The sequence below is a fragment of the Primulina eburnea genome, chromosome 5 (genome assembly GCF_022965805.1).
Source record: "Primulina eburnea isolate SZY01 chromosome 5, ASM2296580v1, whole genome shotgun sequence".
Classification (NCBI taxonomy): domain Eukaryota; kingdom Viridiplantae; phylum Streptophyta; class Magnoliopsida; order Lamiales; family Gesneriaceae; genus Primulina; species Primulina eburnea.
In genome coordinates, this window is record NC_133105.1 from 4,165,550 (window position 1) to 4,187,555 (window position 22,006).

Here is a 22,006-nt window from a genome sequence, read left to right on the forward strand (position 1 = left end):
TCGAGTGACTAAAGTGAAATTTGACAAATTATCGAGAGATTAAAGTATTATTTGAATTGTTGTAATTAAAAAAATAAAAAAAAGGTGTTCATTGAAATTTAAAAATAAAATAAAAACAAAAATATCATATTAGAATAACATATGGGCAAAATTGGAAGATAAAAAAAACAGATAAAGATACCATTTTTGTCTTTATTATAGAGGTTCTTAATAATCTATTAGCTACTTTGCATACATGGTGCGAGTGTACAGTTTTTTTTATAATTATCGAAGGACTATAATGAAATTTGACAAATTATCGAGATACTAATGTGTTATTTAAATTGTTGTAATTGAAAAAAATTGTTTGTTGAAAATAAAAATAAAGATAAATATAAAAGTGTAACATTAATATACCATAATGACAAAATTGAAAGAACAAAAAAAGGGATCAAGACACTATTTTTTTCCATTACAAAGATTCTTTATATTAGTAACAATTAGTATTACAATTACAATTATAGATGTGGAACACATGGTCCCACCGAAAGCAGCAGCAGCAGCAGCTTGTGGTTACCCCAAGCTGATTATTTATCCAAACAAGTTCCCAAATCGGGTTGGGGATGGATTCAAAGGTCAAAATTAGGGTTCCCGTATTCAAAGAAAGCGACAGGGGCTGTATTATCCACTTAGGTATTCGTGGCAGTAAAAGCTTGGAGATTGAAATCCTGGGCCCTACGCATACACATACTCCCCTTTCTACCACGTGGCATTTCTCTGTACGTTGCTTCTCTCACCAAATCACGCCGACTAACCGAAACAACCACCGAAAAAAAAAAAGCTTTTTTTTTAAATTAGAAAATTAGATGGATATTTGTTGCCAATTATCGGGCTAGATATTTAAGATGACAGATAAAAGATTAGTTCTTTTTCTTAAAAAAAAATGATAGGTAAAATTAAGGAAAAAAACACTAAGCAAGTCTGAGGAAGAATGGAGATCGTCGACCAAGAAGATACACACAATACGCTGTATGTATAATTGTATACATTTATTTATTTATAGAATATATTTATATCGATTATAATATTTGATTATGATAATAATATTATGGATTTACGACTTCGATTTGTGTTTCCTCTCCGGGATATATAAAATATAATGTATGTGTATTTACGTCAGAGATAATCCATACGGACGTCAGAGATAATTCATTCACGTGGTCTTGTTCTGTAAATTACTCTGTTTTTTTTTCTTTTTTCGTTTTGGCCCATTTGATTTCGCTTTCTTACTTCGAGGATTCTGTTTGTTTGTGGGAAATATTCGGCGGTTACGTTCGATTACGGGACTTTTTGACGGTGGGTTTTGCATATATACGCGCACAGAGGGCTTTGTTCCAGCCCATGACTTTCGTTCTGCAAATTTAATAGCGAAAGAGACGGAGAGATTTTAGAGTGTGAAAAATGGAGGGAGGGAAGAAATCGGGTTCTTCATTCACCTCTGACCTTTTCGGGTCCAAGGATTCTGACGTCGCTGCTTCATCTTCTGGGATTTTTGGGTCAATTTTTACGCCAGCCGCTAAGGTAGAAAAGACTTTCTTTTTAAAAAAAGAATGAGAATAATTTGCAATAAATATTTGGGTTCTTGTGTTTTAGGTAATTGGATGTCTTGATTTGTTGTTTAGTACTGTTTATTTTAACATTTCAAGTTGCGGTGTCGGCTGGTCGAAGCATTTTTTGGTTTGTGAAAGATAAATACGTACGTTGTTGCATCGATTATTCTGGTTATTAGGATGTCTAAGAAATTTTGTGAGCAACGAAATTCAGTTTTTGTGGTAGATGACATGAAAGGGTGCGAAGAAATTCGATATATTTCAGCTTTTCTTACTCAGAGAGAGCAGAATCGAAAGTTTTAACTGCATCAATCAAGCTGCCTCTTATTGCCAGAAATCTCCACGTAATAATGATCGTTAGACTCTTGAAGTAATCGTGTGTTTAATTGCTAAAAATTTAGTGAGTTCTCCATAGAGGATTAATCTTTTATGGCAAGTGACAATCATTCATGTGCTAGTTACCGTGTACGTATTCTATATAAAATTGTAAATTATAGTTGTTCCATGTATATTTCAATGACACACACGCGTATCTCACCTCGTGATATGGAATTTTCCGAACTCGGTGCTTGTAAGTTGTGACTGAGATCTGTTTTGAATTTTTATAGTGGTCTCAGGCCGTAGGCAATGATTCTCTGCATATGCCGGAGAAAGAGAAGAAGCATGATTCTGGAAGTCAGAGTTGGAATAGTAAGACTGCTGTTTCTGGTATGCTTCAACCAAGATCCTCATTTCTTGAAGATTATAGCTTTTCAACATAGAATGTGTGATTGCTTCATTGTTATGCTCCCATCTGTCGACAGCCGATTGTATTTGTGTTAAGCATATGATGCATTTTTTTAATGAATCATGAGTTAAACCGATAGAATACCACATGTGTATCATCCGGGATATATAGCATTTTTTTAACGAGTTTTGAGTTGAACCGTTAGAATACCAAATGTGTATCGTCCATCCAATTTGGAATCTTGTCGAATATTTAGTTGTAGTCAGCATATGTCTAGTAGTTGCAGCAAGATTCTTTTAGGCCCTGCTGAATTCGAGTCAATTGTATCTGACATATTGCATGAATGCTGCAAAAACAGTTAAATCTTTAATCTTTGGTGTAATTCTTCAGTGACGGTTGTGAGTGTGTATCCAAGTTTGTATTACGCATGACCATGGGCTTCTTTTGCAGAAAGTAGTGTTGTAAAGGGTGAAGGCAACTTCCGGAGGTCGGAAGGCAAAGAAATGGGTCCGTTTTATCCGGGAGAAAATGTGCATCCTTGTCATTATAGCTCGTCGATTTACTATGGAGGTCAAGACCTTTATTCTCGACCTCAGACTGCCCAGAGCACTGTGTTCACTACTGTGAGTAGGCTAAAAGTTCATTCGAAGAACCATCATATTAATAGTTTTTGCAGCAAATAGGACAATTATGCGGCCTCCTTTAGGAGACTCTTTCCATCAACATTTTTCTTAAACCACTATTTACTAGCAGGATAAATACTTTACTTTAGGTAAAGTTGATATGCAAATTCCCCAGAAAAGGGTGGAAAAATTGTTGATGGGCATTTAAGAAGCTTATTTAATACAATGTATCAGTACTGGATATCAGAACTTTTATTCTATGCGTCATAACATAGAACAACATCTGCTAACATTTTATTTCCAGTTTTTATTTATCGTAATTCTGGATTTATGCATTGGAATTGAACTGATGATGATGCCTTGGCATTTTTTCAGTTCAATAAAGATGGAGGAGAAGATGACTCGGATGGTGCTTCAAGAGGAAACTGGTGGCAGGGTATGTTATCCATAGTCGTTAAATTATATATGGTACCAATTTAAGATTTTGTTTTCTTTCGGCAGGTTCTCTTTATTACTAGGAGCTCGTCCCGTTACAAGTGAACTTACATATACTTAGGTACAAGCAGACTTAGTGCTTTTGGTGTAGATTGTGAATCAATTTAGTTCGTTCGAAGATCATCAATAGTTTTTTTCGTTTATTATATGTTTAAGAATCTTTATTCCCATTTATTTGTAGGGAGATACAAACGCAGGGCATCGAGCACAGCAGCATAGCAGTTTAATTTATAGACGAAAAGTAACCTTAGCTAAGGACTGCCTTTTGTTACCTCCATTTGTGATGCCTAGGCATCACTATTAGTAGCCTATGTAATTGTAGCTAGTATCTTTTTTTTTGGGTGCTATATAATGTAAAAGATATGTAACTTCATGCTTTTCGAGCCCATTGAGCTGTATCTTAATATGAACCTTTGCTTCTCCATTCAAGGTATTGTGGACTGTGGATATGCTCCACGATGTGCTACACCCCGTGGGCAATCCGGCATTTTTTTAGCCAAAAAAAAAAGGTGTGGGGCCAAACATTTTGCGGGGGCCTTGCACCAATCCGACGTAGTCATAAAACTATGCTTCCATATTGTGTCCAGTCTTTAAACGCTCTGTCAGAGATTGGTAAAAGATTCCAGAATCGATGCCTTTTGAGTACAATAACTTTTGACCATCGTTTGGTAGGTTGGGTACTATGTGGCATCAGATTGTTTGAAAAGTGTATTTGAAAGCAACGGTGACAAAGTTGCGTGTTTTATACATGTAACTTGGAATGCGTTGTCCGAATATTGACTACCAACCAAATATCTTCCTCTTGGGAGAATCCCAACCACGAAAACAGTGAGTGACAAGAATGAGAATGTTTCTTTTGAATCATTTGGGGAACGTGGTGTGGTTGGTACTGATACCTGATAGGATAAGAATCTTGTCTGGGAATTGGGTGATATTATGGGAGCAAAGGTACAAGTTTTAAGGGTACGAGTGGCTGCCTGCCTGCCATCTGGTGATGGCACTATAATGCGAATAAAGATGGGCGATGAATGCTTGGTGGAATGTCACTTGTTTTGTATTATTTCCCTTGTCAAATATTAATTGAAAAAAGTGAGAGCAAACTTCACCTGCATTTCAATAATAATATTATATATAATCAAATTTTCTATGGATAAAATAATAGAAGATTTACCACATATCTAAACTTCAATGCATCATGTGTTATCTATCCATTTCTCTTCAGCCAAGACTAGAAACGAAAATATTAGGTGGACCAATTTGTACGTGTTTCGGCCCAGCGGATACTTAGACCGCAGGAAGACACTTAATTTCTGAGTTCATCATGCCTCCGAAATTCCAAGATTATACAGAACCGTAGTTCATTGATACCACATAAATGTTCTTGAAATGAAATTTCTTTGTGACAGCAAGAACGCCATTCTCCCCGAATGAAACTGAACTCAATATGGTGCAAAATCCTCATATTTCTCCTTCCGTGTTTCCAAGAATATGAAGCTTATGAGAAAAGGCGGTTTCACAAGACTCCCAAAGTGTCTTTCATGAAGGCACTTGTTGGATCGGTAATGAAAAGGAACGAATGAAGGGATGCCACTGAACAAAAACTCAAATCGATGTTCCACTTTATTCACCTTTAGTTGGGTTTTGAAGGGACTAGAATTGGAATTTCTGCATGTATTTTGCTGCGAAATAATAATCTTCTTTTTTTGTCAGACAGGTCTAGTTTAATAGGGATAGGAATTTAAGGTGGAGGAAGTTTCTTAGGATCCAGACTCTGTGATGCTTCTTCTGATTGTAAACACGTATTAATAAACTATGTATTCATTTTTTTTTTTACGACGATGGAACATGTCGTATAGTATTTTCCAGCGCGTGTTGAGTAAAACCTTCATGTTAATATAATAACCTACAATTAACGCTAGTTAGGTAAACAGTATTGAGCAAAACCATATAAGACTAAATCTCCCGAAAGTGCTGGGAGACTCACATTAAAGTTTTGATGTACAATATTTTTTTTTTTTTGAGATAACGAGCATATATATATTCACATAAAGTATTCACCTGTTTCAGGAATATTGGGCCTCACCCGACCAAGGCCCATAATAAAATTAAGCCCAAAGAAAAGCTTACCACTATTCACGGAGGCAACTAGACAACTACGTCCAGCCTTCATCGAGCTCGAAGATTACACGGTACTGTTTCGACAATGGGACACGATCGTTTTTTCAAGGAAATAAAATCCATAACTAACCAAATAGTTATTGTATAACCATATCAAATCAAACAAGAGTACGAATTAGTTATGTTTTGGATTTTCCGCGACGAAATGATGAAATGTATCTGATATCAGTTCTATGAGAAAATATGATATTTGGCGATAGATGTTTGGGTCTGTAAATACGAGAAGAAAGTATAAATTATTTTGGAATTATGTTGCATTTACCTAATGCTCTATGCCATATAAAATTACTAACCGGGTCAATATCTAATTTTTAAAAGAAAAAATATTATATAAAAGAAAAACGTTGCTAGTAAAGTAAAAGTTGTGATGAGACACGAACGCATCATTCCAAGTTTGGAATATGTTTGTATTAAGAACAAAACCTACAAAGTAAAGTGAAGTGATAATTGCCACATTTCACCCAAAGTAATTGGTGATTTTTTTATATATAAATGTGATTAATAATGTATATCGAAATGTAATTTGCTAAAAGAAAAATTATTTTTTATTTACGACTAATCGAAAATTTATAGCATGAATGTGAGAGGATGCAAGAAAGTGGTTCTAATCTCATCACTTTTCATCTCTTGTCATATTAAAGAGTTTTTGATAGACTTCGATCTATTCGAATGGACGTGACAAAAGATAATCTTGAGTTGGTGTATTAATATTAAGTATCCTTGACTTTGAACAATTTATTAAATTTCATTTTCTAAATGGTATGTAAAAATTAGTAAATTTGTGTAAAAATTAATAAGTTATAAAAAAATATTTATCAGTATTAATTTACTTATATGTAATATTAAATATTTTAAAATACATACATATATAAATATGAAGTCTTTGCAATTTATTTTTTACAAATTTTAATTGTAATACGATGTTTTGAAAAATAGAAACTACATTTAAATGTTTCTATTGACTATGTCATTTAATTTAATTTTGTATATGATTTTAGGTTTTGCGATACTTTTATATGTTTAGTTTTGTATATTATCTTAATTGAAATCATGTCTTTGTATCATTAACTTGTAAACCGCTTGAAATAATTCAAACAAGGAGCTAACAATGCAATCAAGAATCAATCTCCAAACGTGTTTGCACATGCAAGAACGCGTAAGGTTATTTGTCAACATTTGGGATATGAAAAAGTCCAAAAACGTGTGACACAGATTCACTCCTACTCATGTTTTTGTTCCAAATATATATTTTAAACTTTTTCCTTTATGAAAAATGAATTTTAATCCATCTTCTATTATAAAAATTTAATATTTGTAATTTCATATGAATTAAGATTTGTATCGAATATTAAAGAATCCATTTTTCTTAAGCATGAGGCATAATGGGACGTTAAGAGATATTTCACTAAACAAAAAGGATTCAAACTTAGATAAACAGATTAGCAAATAAAATAAAACTTTGGGTTCGATTCCTCCTCTCAATACTTTGTTGACTAATTCTATTATATAAAGTTTGTCCGATATAGTTTACCTGACTAGCATGCTTTGCAACATATTATATTAACCATATGTTTACTGGATGGACACTTATCGGACATGAGTTCCATCGGCCTAAAAAGAGTAAAATAAAATTTGAAAAGAACATTAATTATATGTGAAAATGACTTGTTTTTAATATGCAAACGAAAATGGCATGAAAAAGGTGACAACACATATCATATCAACTATCTTCAATGGGATGTATTAATATATGAGCATCATTAATGAGATATGAGGCCAGCATTGAATTTAGCAATTTGTAATAATTTTTTGCTACAATAATTGAGTACACGTGATGTTTGAACCCAACGTCTGCGAACAAATATTTGCAAAATTTATAGTTCCTATAGTTAATTAATGGTTTTCTTTTCTTTCTTTCTTTTTTAATTTTTCTTTTAAAAAAGAAGTGTATCATGATTAAATTAACTAATAAGGTATGGGAGACACGTTTTTTTTTTGTGGTGTTTATGTAACAATATACATGGATGGAATGAGAATTTCGACTGTGAGGTTAAATTTTTTAAAAAATACGTTTATATGACAATATGGATTGCGGAAATTTTGTGTTCTTATGAATCAAATTCAATTTTTTTAATATAAATTATATATGTATAGAACAAATGAAAATTATTTTAGTATAGAAAGTAAGATAATAAATATTATTTGACAAAAAAAATGAAATTCTAGTTTTATTTCTTAAATTGATGATAATAACGTGTACCAATAATATGAAATTACAAAAGAACAAGGTCCACAGTAGAAACAACAAAAAGTCTCACTATGAATGGGCCCACTAGCAAATACCCAACGGCCCACCTAATAAACTTGGGCCCCGCGGTGTAACGTATCAGCACCACCCAATCAGCTGATCTTGACCACCCGTCTATTGCCACCTCGTTTTATATATCTTGTTAGTTTTAGTTTAATAATAAACATTTATCTTCTTTATTTACGGAACACCAAATAATAGTAAATGTCGATATATTTTTTGGACCAGTATTACAAGAATAACCTCTTAATTAACCAAATTAAATATATATTTTGTTGTATTATAGAGTAGGTCTCTTGTGAGACGGTCTCACGAATCTTTATCTATGAGACGGGTCAACCCTACTAATATTTACAATAAAAAGTAATTTTTTTCATTGATAATCCAAATAAAAGATGTGTTTCACAAAATACGATCCGTGAGACCGTCTCACACAAGTTTTTGCTGGTATTATATGTATCCTGATATAATATTATTTTTAAATTATTTTATTTTTTTTACGAAATAATTTTTTTTAAAAAAATATTTAAGGTTAAGATTTGTTGAATATGAAGCTAGGTGCGAAAAATATAGGAAACAATTCGTGAAATTTTGAAAATCAAATATAAGGTTATTGATAGGTCCTACTGAATATAGTTAATCTAATAATCATAATAACTAGTAAAAGATATACAGTTAATCTAATAATCATAATAACTAGTAAAAGATATACAATATTATTATTATTATTATTATTATTTTTATTATTTTTTTTAATTTATCAAATAATACTAATCAATTAACACATTTAAATTGTTCGATTTAAAATTGAGTTTTGTGTAGATCTATTTAAAATATGAAGTGATTTAGTAAAATTTTTATTGAAATAAAAAGAATAATTATGAAATTAAATATTTTGATGTATTTAATATAGTTACTCTGAAATATCATACTCAATAATAATATAATAAATATGGATAATAATTTAAAAATATATATAATTGTATAATTAGCATTATTTATTTGTTCATTAAAAGAAATGTCTCTCATGTTGGCTGCGGCGAGACATCATTTCGCGGGGATTATTATCTCGTTGTAAGTCTCCGGCGTCGGGCAGTTCCAAGTGGATTTCTTGCTTTCTCACTCTGCTATTCCTCTCTTTGCTTATAGTGTAAGTCCCATTTATATGTATTTTTGGACCGACTGCGGAAACGCTTTATCTTGAAATCTTGTTTGGGGAAGTTGATGTTCATCGTGGTAGGATTTTGGAACTGGTTTTACTGATACTTCTTGATTTTGTTAAAGTTATTTTCAATTCTTGCTCTCGATTGTAGCTTTGATGCATGGTCATTCTGGTGCTTTTTTGCTCTTCTCGAGGCTCAGCCTGTTTGGATCTTTGATTTTATTGTTCTGGAAATGCTTGCCGACTTGGTTGTTGGGTTAGATTTTGGAATAATCCTTACATTGCTGACACAACATATAATGTGGAACTAATAAATTCCTGCTCAAGGTTATGTAAATCTTCTTTAAAGATCCTTGCTTTCTGAAGCGCTCATGGAATCAAGTGGGTAATGTCGGTAGCTGTTTCCCTCTTTCAAATACTCATAAAATCAAGTGGCTGTGCAATTATTTTGTTGATTCATTTCTCTGCTTAGCTTGAGCCATATCTGACCTAGATACTGATGTTTGTAGAGGAAACGGAAATTGTCGGCGTTAAGTTAAGTTTCGAGATTACTTACTGTAGTTGGAAGGTGTACTTTTACATTCAATTGAAGTCTCCTCCTGGCCATACGGCATCTCAAATGTAATATTTATTGTGGGTTTCTTTTTCTACGCCTATGGCAAAGTCCCTTTGGTTGAATGTCAAAAAATCTGCGTTCTTTCTGATACTTCATCAACATAAGAAGGAATTTTCTACATTGTGTAGAGCATATCCAATAAATGAAATTACAGATTTGGATGTTTGTTTTTTTCACTTCTCTATGATGAAATGACATGTTGTAAAGTTTCATTATGTTAATTTTTGAGAATGGGCAAGTCTACATGAAACTTGAAGGCTTTGATCGTTGGGAAATCAAATCTTGTAACTTTTATTTAGCATAGATTTTGCATGCTTTATGCTGCTGAAACTGATTATTTGTCTTTATCAGCAATCACTCTTCCAGCACTAGTAAGATTGCAAGTTTCAGAAAGGACTATCAGGAACTCGGTGGAGATGTAATATGGTGCAATATGTCAGGAAACGAAGTCCTTGAAATGTAGAAACGTTTATACGAATGGCACAAAGCTTAGAGCAGAGAAGTTTAACGCGTGAACAATCTATAATTGCTGTTAATAGAAAGATTTCATCATGCTTGACTGAAAAAGGTTCACCTTTTCAAGACACACCGAAGGCCAAACATAAATTTAGTCAGCCGATTCACCATCCAAATAGTAAATTTGCTCAAACCAAAAGCACTGAGCATGTGATCCAATTTAAATATTTGGAGAATAACCGAAAACCAATGCTTGGGAGTAAGGTGCATAATGATGATGAGCTTGTCAAGCACATGTCGAATGTGCCTTGCTTTCTGCAGCAAGTGGGGAAAGAGAAAAGCATTCAAGAGAAGGCGTTAAATTTTGGCGTTCTTGACTGGAAAAGGTTGGAGAAATGGAAGTACAACGAACGCATGCCTGTAAGAATTCACAAGAAAACATCATCATCTAGCACAGGCTCTATTTGTACGGGAAGTGGACCACCTAAAATGAGTCCCAATCTTAGAAGGCAACCCTCATCACGTGGTTTAGATATCGATTCACATTTTGGTTCACCACAGAGAAAACAGCTTCCAGCACAAAGTCCTCATCTCTATCCATTCAAGATGGAAAGAAAAGACACATGTTGTAGGGAAGAGTCTTTTGAAGGCATCAGACAGCCAGGAAACCTGGAAATGCCTAGCCAAGAATTTCAAGGTGTCCAAAGGAGCTCTGTTGATAGGCCCCAAAAATTTCATCATAACGTAGAGAGTTATGACAGTTGTTCGGAACCAGATTTGGACAATGTCAAGATGAAGGATATGAATAGAGAAACTATTCCCGAAAGGAAACTTCGGTTCTCAGAGCAGGGAAAACATAGGATTTCACTCTTATCAAATGATACAATCAATGGTCAGTGGAAAATAAGTGAGAAGAGTATGGATGATGGAGCGAACTATACTTATATGGGTTTCCCTGTGGAGATGCAAACTTTTCTCTTAGTATCCAAACATTTTCTAAGAGGACTTGCTCAGAAAGTTCTCCGTTTTCAGAACCAAGGATGTCTCTTGATGGAAAATTGTCTGAAGCAATAGGAAACAGAATTTCTAATTGCTTTTCTCCTCAGGAACCTGGAGAATTTTCTGATATTGTCATCCCAATATCATCTGGAGCTAAAGCTTTGATTACACATGAAAAAACTGCAAAACATTCGCTTTTAGTCGAGGCTCGAAAGAGAGCAGATGCTAAGCTGCCTACTGTTAAAGCAAGACATCTGTCCCCTACTCCGCGGTTCATCTCTGGACCTCGAAAAATGAGCAGGAGTTCTAGTTTTAAGGTGAACTCTGCAGTTCCAGGACGGAGTTCTACGTATACTGCTGTCATATCTGGTCCGGTGATGGAAGTTACCACTGGTGCAGATAGCATTGATAAAGATAAGGCGAATTCAAGTAGTAAGGGTAGGTCAAGCCCTTTGAGGAGGTTGCTAGACCCATTGCTAAAGAAAAAAGAATCTCAACCTACCAATATTGTTCAGCCATCAAATGGAACTATGGCCACAAGGGGATTGCGTCAGGATAGAAAGTTCGAGGGGTTATCTTCTAAGGGTCTTCTGCAGCTCTCGTTGAAGAATGGGCTCCCTTTCTTTAAACTTGTAGTTGAGAATAGCAGCAACGACATGCTTGCTGCCGTCGTGAAGAAGTTGCCAGCATTTGGAAAGAGTGATCACAGCATGGTATATACATTCTATTCTATTCATGAGATAAGAAAAAAGAACATGACTTGGATTCAAGGATCGAAGAGTAAAAGATTGTAACCTAGGATGTAATATTCTCGGCCAGATGAAAATTTCAAGCACTCATCTTCCTAAATCACGTGGTAAGAGTTCAGATGTATGTTCTGTGAGAGAATGTGTGCTATATGGTGTTGACAAAGAGCAGGTGGATGAGGAAGAACCTGAATTTTTACCTGGAAAGGAGAGGGCAGCTGTTGTTTTGCAAAACTCGTGTCAAAAGCTTAACGACAGAGAGTTAAATGACAACAAAAAATTGTACCAAGATGAAAACACTGAAAGTGCAGTAGTCATCCTTCATGGCGGTGTCCATGGAATGCCGAATAAAGGTGCACCATCTTCTTTAATTAGTCGGTGGAGATCTGGTGGATCTTGTGATTGTGGAGGGTGGGATGTTGGTTGCAAGCTACGAGTCCTTACGATCCACAATAAAAAAGGCTGCAAGATTCTCGAATCATCACTGTCTTGTTCCTCCACGGATCCTGTTAATCTTTTTGTTCAGGTAACGTTTTAATGCTTCGCTTTGCTAATTTCCTCTTATATTTCAAATATGAAATATCAATTCATAATTATCCGCTCTTATGCTATTACAGGGCAGAGAGCAAAACAGCAAACCTGTTTTCAACCTGGAAGCATTCAGCGATGGATTTTACTCACTTGAGTTGGATTCCTCAATTCCTTTGTTAGAGGCATTCGCCACATGTGTAGCAGTGTTAACAAGCCAAAAATTTTCTGAAATTTTAGACACAAATATCCCGGGACACAGTCTAGAAGCCATTGTTGGAAGCTGTAAACCAAGTATCACAACCACAACCACCACTATCCCATTCTCACGACAAATCCCTGCAAAATATGCCACATGCCGCCCCTCTTCACCAGTTGGAAGAATCTAAGGAATGAAACAAGGGATCGCATAATATAGACGCTTGTTCAAGTGATCAAACCCATTGTTTTCGTTTTTTGGAACTATACTTTTTCTCACAGTTAATATCAAGTTTATTTGAAGGAAAATTGTCCGGACTTGCACAAGTTATTATCCTTGGTATCTTTTTTTTTTATTTGAGTAATATCGTATCTTTATATAGATAGATATTTGGTGATGCAGAAATCAGTAGTTATTTCTTCTCGATTTCTGAATGATCTGTGTTTTAGATCACGCAGGGTTCAAAGCTTGCCTCTCTGCCTTGTCTGATAACGTTTTAGAATTCTTTTATTAGGTGGCAATCACTTTTCTTCTTCATCGTCTGTGTCAAGTCATGCTTTCAATTCCAAATTTGTGAAAGCTAATGAATCATGGAATCACCCTTGTATTCATTTGTTTTTCTTGTCTCTTACTTAGCTTATATTATCCTATTTCATTGCATTTATAGAGTCACATGCACCATGTCCTACCTTCATCTTGCCACATGATAGACAGTGTGGAACATATCTTCTGTGGAATGTGAATCACAAATTCAGGGAGAGAATAATGTTTGAAATGAAATGCATTTTATGTCATCGATATTCATTTTTAACTGTGGCTATATCAATTGAATTTTAGATCTCTCCTCGAATAGGCTCCCGTGTCATTATAGTTCTGTATTGGAGATGAAAGAGACCCTTTTAAGCTGGAAACATCTTTTTTTGTTCGAAGTTATAAAAATCCTCAGCTGCTTTTTTTTTATTTTTTATTTTTGTATCATTTAAGTACCATTTAATTTCGTTTTTTGGAACTGCTTTTTGTTATGCATATATGTGCTATATGATCTATCACATGCTTTGCAGAAGCTACCAGGCTATCGATTTCTTAGTTCTATCAATCCGAGCTCCTAACTTTTTTAGTTAAAAAAAGCTATATAAAAGCAAACAAATCCTTTGCAGACCCAAATACATCAAACATAAAATTTACTATCTAATGTGAAGAAATGGTCACACGACATTTATGTATTTATTTTTAAGGAACACGACATTTATTTAGTTGATTTCAGTTGCACACAGATGTAATGCTGCGTTTGTTATCAAACATACACGATTTATTGGCATAATCGATTTTAATTTCGTGTAGCACAAAGTTTTCAATCCAAACACGGACCACGAATTCAAAACAAACATCTTTTCGAGGAAAGTTGTGACAAAAACAAGATTGATTAGTAAACCAAGCATGAGTGTCTACAAAACTTTTGACATTTTTATTCTCTTTCTCCGAGTGCTTAAAGTTAAAAGTGGCTTTAAGTTAATCCATTAACAATAAATCATAAATTTTTAATTCACATTTTGTGTTACTGGGAATAAAAATCATGGCACGTATCTATCAAGTATCATTCTAAAATTCATATTACAGTCACATATCTTGAACAAAATCTGCTGCTACGATGGAATGTTAAAGTGGAAGAGCCAAGAAATGACAAATGCGAATACCATACAAGCGAGAAGAAAATTCAAGAACCGGTGGCCGTTTAAGCAACTCCGAGTTTCTATAGCACCGGCAGATGGTGGTGCTGGAGCTGCTGCGGCCATGCTTGCAAAAACTGAGCCAATGTTCTCATTTGCTGCTGCCTCGATCTCATTCAACCCGACGACGTTGCAAGCTACTGAATTACATATTTCGCAAGTCCTGAAAATTATGAACGGGATAATAAGATATGATTCGAATTCGAGATGCAAGTTTCTACAAGAAAATACAAAAAAAAAAAAAAGTATCTCATAAGTTCTTTTCAAGAATCACAAATCTTTGAATCAAAGAAGCATAGGAGAAACGTCAAGAAAATGAAAGGCAAAGAAAAAACAGATTGCGCAAATGGGATTGATTACTCACTTGTTTCCTTTGATTTTGAACCAAGTTTCAGCGCAATTTTTATGAGCAGCAGCCAAATCATCCTTACAAGAACAACCCAACTCAATGGCGACCCCAGAGCCAGGGCTGCTGCTCACTAAGCTCAAATGGCAAATTCTACAATCTCTCTCGATCATCCCAAAAGGCACTTTAATTTCCTTTACCCCACCATTTTCTACAATCACCGAACAATCAGAACTTCTCCCATTCTCCAAACCATCATCTTCATTCAGAATCTCACCCGATTCTGAGCCACACGCGATGCTAAAATCATCGTATGACCCTTCACCGTCTGCAGTTGAATAGAATTGGGAGTCGCAAGATTCTTCATCAGCGTCGGAGAAACACATGCTGCCACCCTCTTCTTCCTCCGCCGCTCCGCCTCTTGCACCGACTCCACCACCGCCGCATTCCAAATCCAAGTGGGACATCTCGAAACTAGCAATTCTGCAAACCTAGTAGCAAGAGTGTGTGTTGGGAGACTCAAGTACCGCATCAACGCCTCCAAGATTGAATCTTTAAACAACCCATGGATACTTTTCAACAAGATTCGGTCTCTCTGCTTGGAATTAATGAACTCCCTTCCAAAAAACCAATGAATCTTCTGAAGAAAAACAGAGCGTTACAGTACAGCAGTCGTGTGATGTGAGGAACTGCTGAAAAATGAGATGGATTTGAGAAGGAAAAAAGAAGAATAATGATTGAACAAGAAAAGAACACACTAGTTAATAGTTCATGGCATGTGTCAGTGTGTGTTTTGTGAGAGAGAGAGATGCATGATTATATGTACAAACCAGAGAAATTACAACTTTCCATGGCTGTTTTCCTTTCTTTTGTTTCATCTTTCTTCGTTGGTCTTGAGAGCTCTTATCTACTATTACACTGCCATTATCATTTCCTCGCTTATCTTGAGATATTATCATTGCTAGTAGACTGTGCCCATCGTGAGATTGAAAATTTGTAAAATAACATTGTTTAGTTATTTTTTTAAAAAAAAATTCTCAAGTGTATTTAAAATAATAACATTTTCTTTAAAAAAAAAATGGTGTCATATATCTAAATTTTGGGTTGGTGTAATTAAGTCATACCAAATTCACTTACTAAAAGGAAATCAAGTTTTGGATTTTAAATATTATGATTTTGGATTGATCACCCCGAGAATTCAAACGCGCGTAACTTGTTTGTTAAACGAGTATTTTCGTTGCTTCGACATCGACGTTATAACTTTGAGAGGATCTAACTATCCAGCCTAGTGAAGTCTGGTCGTAACATTTCTCATCTCCTAATACTGATGAATGAGTCAGTAAGTGAAGTGCGGATTGAGAAGGAATTTCAAATTTGTATTTGCAGATTATAAATTACTAATTATTAAGTGATAAGGTAACATATATATTGAACCTTCGAGCAATTATGCAATAAGGTAATTAGTGTGAGATTGGGCACTGAGAAACTTGTGCATGCTTTTGATTTTCACGCCAAATACTATGTATAAATTGATGCAACGATGTCGTAGTGGGTGGTCATGTGGCCTTCTATTTTTATTTAAAAAAAAAACAGAGAGATATTTTTCTACCTTTTGTGCGGTTGGAAGTCATAATTAAGAATTATGATGCCCTTTCGTTGGGGGGCTGACTAAATATAAATAGTCAATTACGAATACGTGTAAAATAATCACCGTATTTTATGTAAGTGAAGTGATGATGTTATTTTTTAAACTTTTTTTTAAACGCTTAATTTTATGTATTTTTCTGTAGGTAGTTGAAAAATGAAGTGACAAAAATTGTCAGATAAATTAAAATAAGAATTGATAATCAATGAAATTTGAGAAAGGAAAAAAAGGATACTGAGGTTATAGAAAAAATGATGATATTTTTCTCATTTGAGAACTAACTTAAAAAAATATGTGAGTTAAAATTTGAGGAAAAAGGAGAAGAAATTTTGATGTGATTGACACACAAAAATGGTGATACTATGAGACTGTCTGATAGTACAATCTCATGTAACATATCTCTTATCAGATGCAATACACTAAAAAATATTATTTGTTATGTAAAAAATATTAATTTGTACTCTAAGTATAGATCGAATTGATACGTTTACATCTGTGACTGTTTCAACAAAGACCTACTCAAAGAGTTATTATGGGATGTACAACTATTATATAATAGTATAGATTTACAAATAATAGAAAATACAATGTTATGTGAAAATTGAAAATAATGAGCAAGTTTATTCTACCATTTCTTTTCCTCTTTGTCATCCATAATTATCTGAGTAAAAAATTTGTGTGAGACGATCTCACGGTTCGTATTTCGTGAGATAGATATCTTATTTGGGTCATCTATGAAAAAATATTACTTTTTATACTAAGAGTATTACTTTTTATTGTGAATATTGGTAGAGTTGAACCGTCTCACAGATAAAGATTTGTGAAACCGTATTACAAAAGACCTACTCATTATCTGATATTTCAAATTAATAAAACAAATAAAAATAGTTAAACCGGATAAAGTCATTTTTTGGGGATATTTTACCGACAGTGCTCCTATCCACCTGGGTCTTTTTGCTTTCACATGGGCTGTCAGTATTTTATTCAAAAGTAGGCCCAATTTTTACCCAATCCGCAGTGGCTACACATGGTATGTATGTCCTCTCTTTTTTTTTCTTTTTTTTTCCTCATGGTGTATTTAAAATATATTCTAAATAAATAAATTTAAATTACCAAAAAATTAAAAATATATACATTATACATATGAAATATAGCTTTAAAACTTCATATATACTAATTTTGGAAAGATTCTTATTTTAGAAACTAAAAAATATTATAAAAATTGTAAAAAAAAAGACATATAATATTTAGGTGATTATTAAGCGACTTAAACGTTATATGATAGGATTTTTTTAAAAAAGTACGAGAGGAATTCAAGAAACATAAATCGACGATGGTATTAGGGCCCCTGCCCTATTCTCTCAAGCCCAAAAGGCCCAACAGCGGTAGCCTTGTTACTGCGAGTCCATCAATATCTTTCTACACGTGCAAATGATACATTATAAATAATAATTGTAATAATTTAAATCTTATTTTTACAAAACTGAAAAATTCCTATAAAACACAAAAATGTAGCACGTTAATGAAGGGAAGTTATGTTGACCTCTTACCAAATCAATCAAACCAATCAGAAAGTTCGATTCCATGTCAACATATTATTGGACGAGATCATCATATTTTATCTTATTATCGTAATTTTCAGACTATTACAATAGTTCGATATTTTACTGACGGGTAACGACAATGGGTTTTATTGTCGTAAAAAAATCGATAATACCTATATTTATTTTTATTTTTAAGGTTAGTGCCTAGTTTGAATTAAAAGCTATCTGAGATATGCCCCTGTACAGGTAGAGTAGATGCTACCTGTGGGGGCAGTGCCCTCACAGGATATCAGCCATTTATTTTACATGGTGATTAAATCTGGACCTTTGATCACTTCATGGGGTGTATGTGTGTTTAAATCTGGGTCTTTGATCAATCACCTCATGAGGACAGTGCCTCACAAGGTAGGGTGAAATAAACCCCCCTGTACATGACTTTTTTCTTAGATAACAAGCGGGCCGGGGGACCAAATTTCCGCTGATTTTCCTAAGGTATCACGAGAATTGCCATAGATCACACGGACCACTGGTCCACTTCCTAATTAACTATTTTTTTTATAGTTCCTAAAATTTTACTTTTTCTATGTAAAATCATAATTATAATAAAGAATTTAGTTTTTTAATTTATTTAAACAGATTTAGTTGTTTTTTTTTTACTCGAGATAAGTAAGTCTCGAGTCACCACTCAAATCTCATTAATAATATACCCAAGTTAGCTTCTGGGATGAGTTCTTTATGGAGATCAAATGAATCATTGTTGGTGCATGAGTTGATTTCTCTAGATAGAACGTGGAACGAGAATCTGGTACGCTCTATTTTCCCATCATTTGAGGCAGATAGAATTCTGGAAACACCGCTGCGGAATCTGGATTCAGAAGATATTAGATATTGGAAATGGGGCAAAAATGGTCTCTATTCAGTTAAATATGGGTATCTTCTTGAGACTGGATGCTTTCATCCTCCTGAATCACAATCTGCCTATCACTTAGAGAGTTGGTGGAAAATGATATGGAAGATTCATATCCCATAAAAAATCAAGATATTTCTTTGGCGTGCGAGCAATGATTTGTTACCTACTGAAAGGAACCTGTTCAGGAGACATATCCATGCATCAGGTTGCTGTTTTTTCTGTGGTTCGCCGGATGCCACGACAAGCCATAGTCTCCTCTTTTGCCACAAAGTTCGTGATGTCTGGAAAGCTACCAATTTTTGGTCTTGTTTAAAGAAAGGCAAGCTACTGCCATTCATCTTTTGTGGTTTGAGTTTAATGAATTATTTTTCTACAGCTGAATTTTAGCAGTTTGCCGTGCTTGCTTGGGCTATATGGACAGATTTATGCAAAATCAAGCACAACATTCAGTTCCCTAACAAAGAAATTAAGGTAGATTGGGTCTTCTCTTACCTTGAACAATTTCAGAAAGCTCGTATTGCTTATTGTGTTACGTCTGAGTCATCAAAGATTGTTACAAATGATAAATGGGAGCCTCCCCCCATGGGTTATTTACGACTTGACGTGGATGCAGGTCTTAAGGAGAATCTTGGTATCTGTAGTGTAGGTGCTGTTATTCGTAACCACCTAGGTATGATTTGTGCAGCCTCTGCATATTGTTTTCGCTTCACAGGTTCAGTGGTAGATGCAGAGCTTCATGCAATCCATTTCGGCATGTTGCTAGCTTTGAGATGCGACTTCCATAATGTGCGAATATTTTCAGATTCTAATGTTGCAGTCAAGATGGTGGTTTTGCCTTCTGTTAGTCTTAATCACCAAGGAGTTTTAGTTTCCAACATTTTGGATCTTCTTGTTCATGGTAGATTTTTTGGTTTTAATCATGTTAGCAGATGTGCGAATCGTGTAGCGCATACTATACTCTCGCTCAGTTTGCCTTTTCCCACCCTTCACCTTTGTGTTGGGTTGATGTTTTGTACCCATCGTGGCTGATGGATGTAGCTTCTTTGGATTTAATCTAATGATTTTGTTTCTTCAAAAAAAAAAAAATAATATAGACATCAATAAACAATCATCAAACACGATTGAAAAAAAGAAAGAAAGGGAGGCTTATTCGTGACGATGTCTTTATAATATGGAACAATAACATATTTGTACTTTAAAAAAAATTTAATAAGATATTTTAGATATCAACATTCCAGTCTTATTTGTTTTCACACAAAATTATTGGAAAAACAAATTTTTGAACATGATATTAAATTTGTTGAAAGTAGAGTCTGTACGTTTAGTTCAATAAGACAATGAACTATATATATATATATCTTTTTTGAGTCAACCGGAGTTTATAAATATATTTGAAATATTTCTACAATAATCATCATAAAATTTAAAATTTAAAATTTAAAATATTTGTCAATCGAACTAACATGGTTTTAATCAAAAGTTAGATTTTTTTTTTTTGAAGAATATTAATCAAGGGTGATCAAGGAGGAGAAAAAGGTTTTATTTTATTAATCTTCGGTCTATAGATATGAAAATCTCAAGTCGATAAGTATTGAGATTTATTTATTACCATATCAGTTTGAATACATCATAGAGAATTTGGAACCAATCAATTAAATATAAACTCACTAATATTTTTACACTTTCAAAATCAATTTAAAATTCATAAAAGATATCTAAGTAGGAAAAAAATCTCGATAGGCACAAATTACCATAATTACAAGTAGGAAACGAATGGATTATTAAGGAAATTTTTAAGAATCCTAATCCAGATAGTTATCAAAATATGTTCAGGATCCACTTCTATATATATGCTCCATATGCACACATAATATACGATATATTATTTACTGGTGAATACAATACTTGCGCGTGCATGGCGTTCTTCCCTGGCTCTTCGTCGTCATCTACTCCTTCAGCAACACCTCACGGACCCTTTTCTGCTTCTTCCTCCACCGATCAAGAGTACGAAACTATTACAATATTCGGAGTATCCATCAATGTTCGGATGACTGAGACGACGTCTTCGTCGACGACGACGACAGGACAGACTGGATCTGTTTCTCTTGATTCTATGGTGGTGGACGAGACAATCCCAGCGGTGATATCACCACATACCCAAGGAAGTGTGGTTCAGCCTCCCGTCAATCTTCTTCCCGTTAATCATCATGAGGGTTATTGGAGAATCAAGAAAACCTTGAAGAAAAGTGACGTGGACGGTTCGTCGAGGCTTCTCCTCGGAAAACTGTTAGTCAAGGATCATATTTCGCCGAATATTAAGAACTTCGATGAGATGAGGGGGGCGGAGATCACCGTGTATGATGTGGATACACGAACCGTGCACACTCTGTTGCTGAAAACCTGGATAACGGATAGTTACGTCCTCGTGAAAGGCTGGATGAAGGATTTTGTTAGGAGGCGTGTGTTGCGCAAGGACGATGAGATTGGGCTCCGGTGGGAAGAAACAGATGGAAGATTTGAATTTTCTCTACTTCGTCAGCATCCTATGCATCAAGATTTCAGCTAGGATACATATATATATAGTTTGGTTAATATTAGACAGTAGATTTGGTATCAGAATATTGAACATCCATTCCAGTTGCACATTAATTTGAAGATTCTGTACTTGGTTACAAAATTTTGGTTTTAATTTGTTGCTTAATTTCGTGAGCGAATCCATTGTTATGAAAAGGTTGATAATAATTTGATTCTAGTTTTTACCTTTTTTTTAATCATCGTGAAAATACATTTTGGTAGATTGATTTACAACTACAGATTATTTAGTTTTTGTTCTTATTTGTAAAAGAATTTATTTAGATGAGAGGGATTATATATGCTATAACTTTATGGCCAAGAATTAAAATTTCAGGTTGTTTAATATATTCCTTTGAGGTTTGCCATTTTTTGTGTTGGGATCAAATTGAATGCTAGAATATAAAAAACAAACAAGAAGGATCAATCGAAGATCTATTATCTTCGTCCGGGAAAATTTCTTCGAATGATTGGATTGACTAATAAACCATAAAAAGAAAGCAATAGTTATTAATTTACATTGAGAAGTCTCTTGTTAGACGATCTTATAGATATATTTTCACGAGGCCGATGAATGTGATTCATACTGAAAATAAATTGAATTGGGTAATAAAAAAAAAAGATCTACAGTAGAGCT

The 22,006-nt window shown here is 34.2% G+C and overlaps 3 protein-coding genes across 9 annotated transcripts; 2 read left to right on the top strand and 1 right to left on the bottom strand.

The window, feature by feature from the left end:
* The first annotated feature begins 929 nt into the window (after window positions 1-929).
* LOC140831631 (uncharacterized) lies at window positions 930-3,844 on the top strand. 2 transcript variants are annotated; one of them, XM_073195375.1, is made up of 7 exons: window positions 930-1,008; window positions 1,363-1,560; window positions 2,198-2,297; window positions 2,767-2,939; window positions 3,315-3,375; window positions 3,441-3,495; window positions 3,616-3,844. In XM_073195375.1, the coding sequence occupies exons 2-6, from the start codon at window positions 1,441-1,443 to the stop codon at window positions 3,455-3,457; spliced, it is 471 nt and encodes a 156-aa protein (XP_073051476.1). In that variant the 5' UTR covers window positions 930-1,008; window positions 1,363-1,440; the 3' UTR covers window positions 3,458-3,495; window positions 3,616-3,844. The 2 variants fall into 2 exon arrangements, with proteins under 2 accessions (XP_073051476.1, XP_073051475.1); XM_073195374.1 differs by lacking the exon at window positions 930-1,008 and having other exon boundaries at window positions 1,093-1,560.
* Window positions 3,845-8,938: 5,094 nt separating this feature from the next.
* Window positions 8,939-13,225, top strand: LOC140831891 (uncharacterized). The gene is made up of 5 exons (XM_073195605.1): window positions 8,939-9,070; window positions 10,050-11,225; window positions 11,261-11,866; window positions 11,913-12,425; window positions 12,517-13,225. The coding sequence occupies exons 2-5, from the start codon at window positions 10,176-10,178 to the stop codon at window positions 12,814-12,816; spliced, it is 2,469 nt and encodes an 822-aa protein (XP_073051706.1). The 5' UTR covers window positions 8,939-9,070; window positions 10,050-10,175; the 3' UTR covers window positions 12,817-13,225.
* Window positions 13,226-14,186: 961 nt separating this feature from the next.
* Window positions 14,187-15,677, bottom strand: LOC140832488 (uncharacterized). 6 transcript variants are annotated; one of them, XM_073196548.1, is made up of 3 exons: window positions 15,530-15,677; window positions 14,718-15,339; window positions 14,187-14,516 (listed from the first exon to the last, which is right to left on the bottom strand). In XM_073196548.1, exons 2-3 carry the CDS (start codon window positions 15,164-15,166, stop codon window positions 14,270-14,272), a joined length of 696 nt encoding a protein of 231 aa, XP_073052649.1. In that variant the 5' UTR covers window positions 15,167-15,339; window positions 15,530-15,677; the 3' UTR covers window positions 14,187-14,269. The 6 variants fall into 6 exon arrangements, with proteins under 6 accessions (XP_073052649.1, XP_073052646.1, XP_073052648.1 ...); XM_073196545.1 differs by having other exon boundaries at window positions 14,718-15,391; XM_073196547.1 differs by having other exon boundaries at window positions 14,718-15,391; window positions 15,526-15,669.
* Between the last annotated feature and the right edge of the window lie 6,329 nt (window positions 15,678-22,006).

Coding starts and splice junctions, on each gene's coding strand:
- LOC140831631 (XM_073195375.1), top strand. CDS start 1,441: ATGGAGGGAGGGAAGAAATCGGGTTCTTCATTCACCTCTGACCTTTTC. Junction 2,298..2,766: donor TAGTAAGACTGCTGTTTCTG/GTATGCTTCAAC, acceptor CTTCTTTTGCAG/AAAGTAGTGTTGTAAAGGGT. Junction 2,940..3,314: donor AGAGCACTGTGTTCACTACT/GTGAGTAGGCTA, acceptor GCATTTTTTCAG/TTCAATAAAGATGGAGGAGA.
- LOC140831891 (XM_073195605.1), top strand. CDS start 10,176: ATGGCACAAAGCTTAGAGCAGAGAAGTTTAACGCGTGAACAATCTATA. Junction 11,226..11,260: donor TGGAAAATTGTCTGAAGCAA/TAGGAAACAGAA, acceptor TTTTCTCCTCAG/GAACCTGGAGAATTTTCTGA. Junction 12,426..12,516: donor CTGTTAATCTTTTTGTTCAG/GTAACGTTTTAA, acceptor ATGCTATTACAG/GGCAGAGAGCAAAACAGCAA.
- LOC140832488 (XM_073196548.1), bottom strand. CDS start 15,166: ATGTCCCACTTGGATTTGGAATGCGGCGGTGGTGGAGTCGGTGCAAGA. Junction 14,517..14,717: donor TTCAAAATCAAAGGAAACAA/GTGAGTAATCAA, acceptor CATAATTTTCAG/GACTTGCGAAATATGTAATT.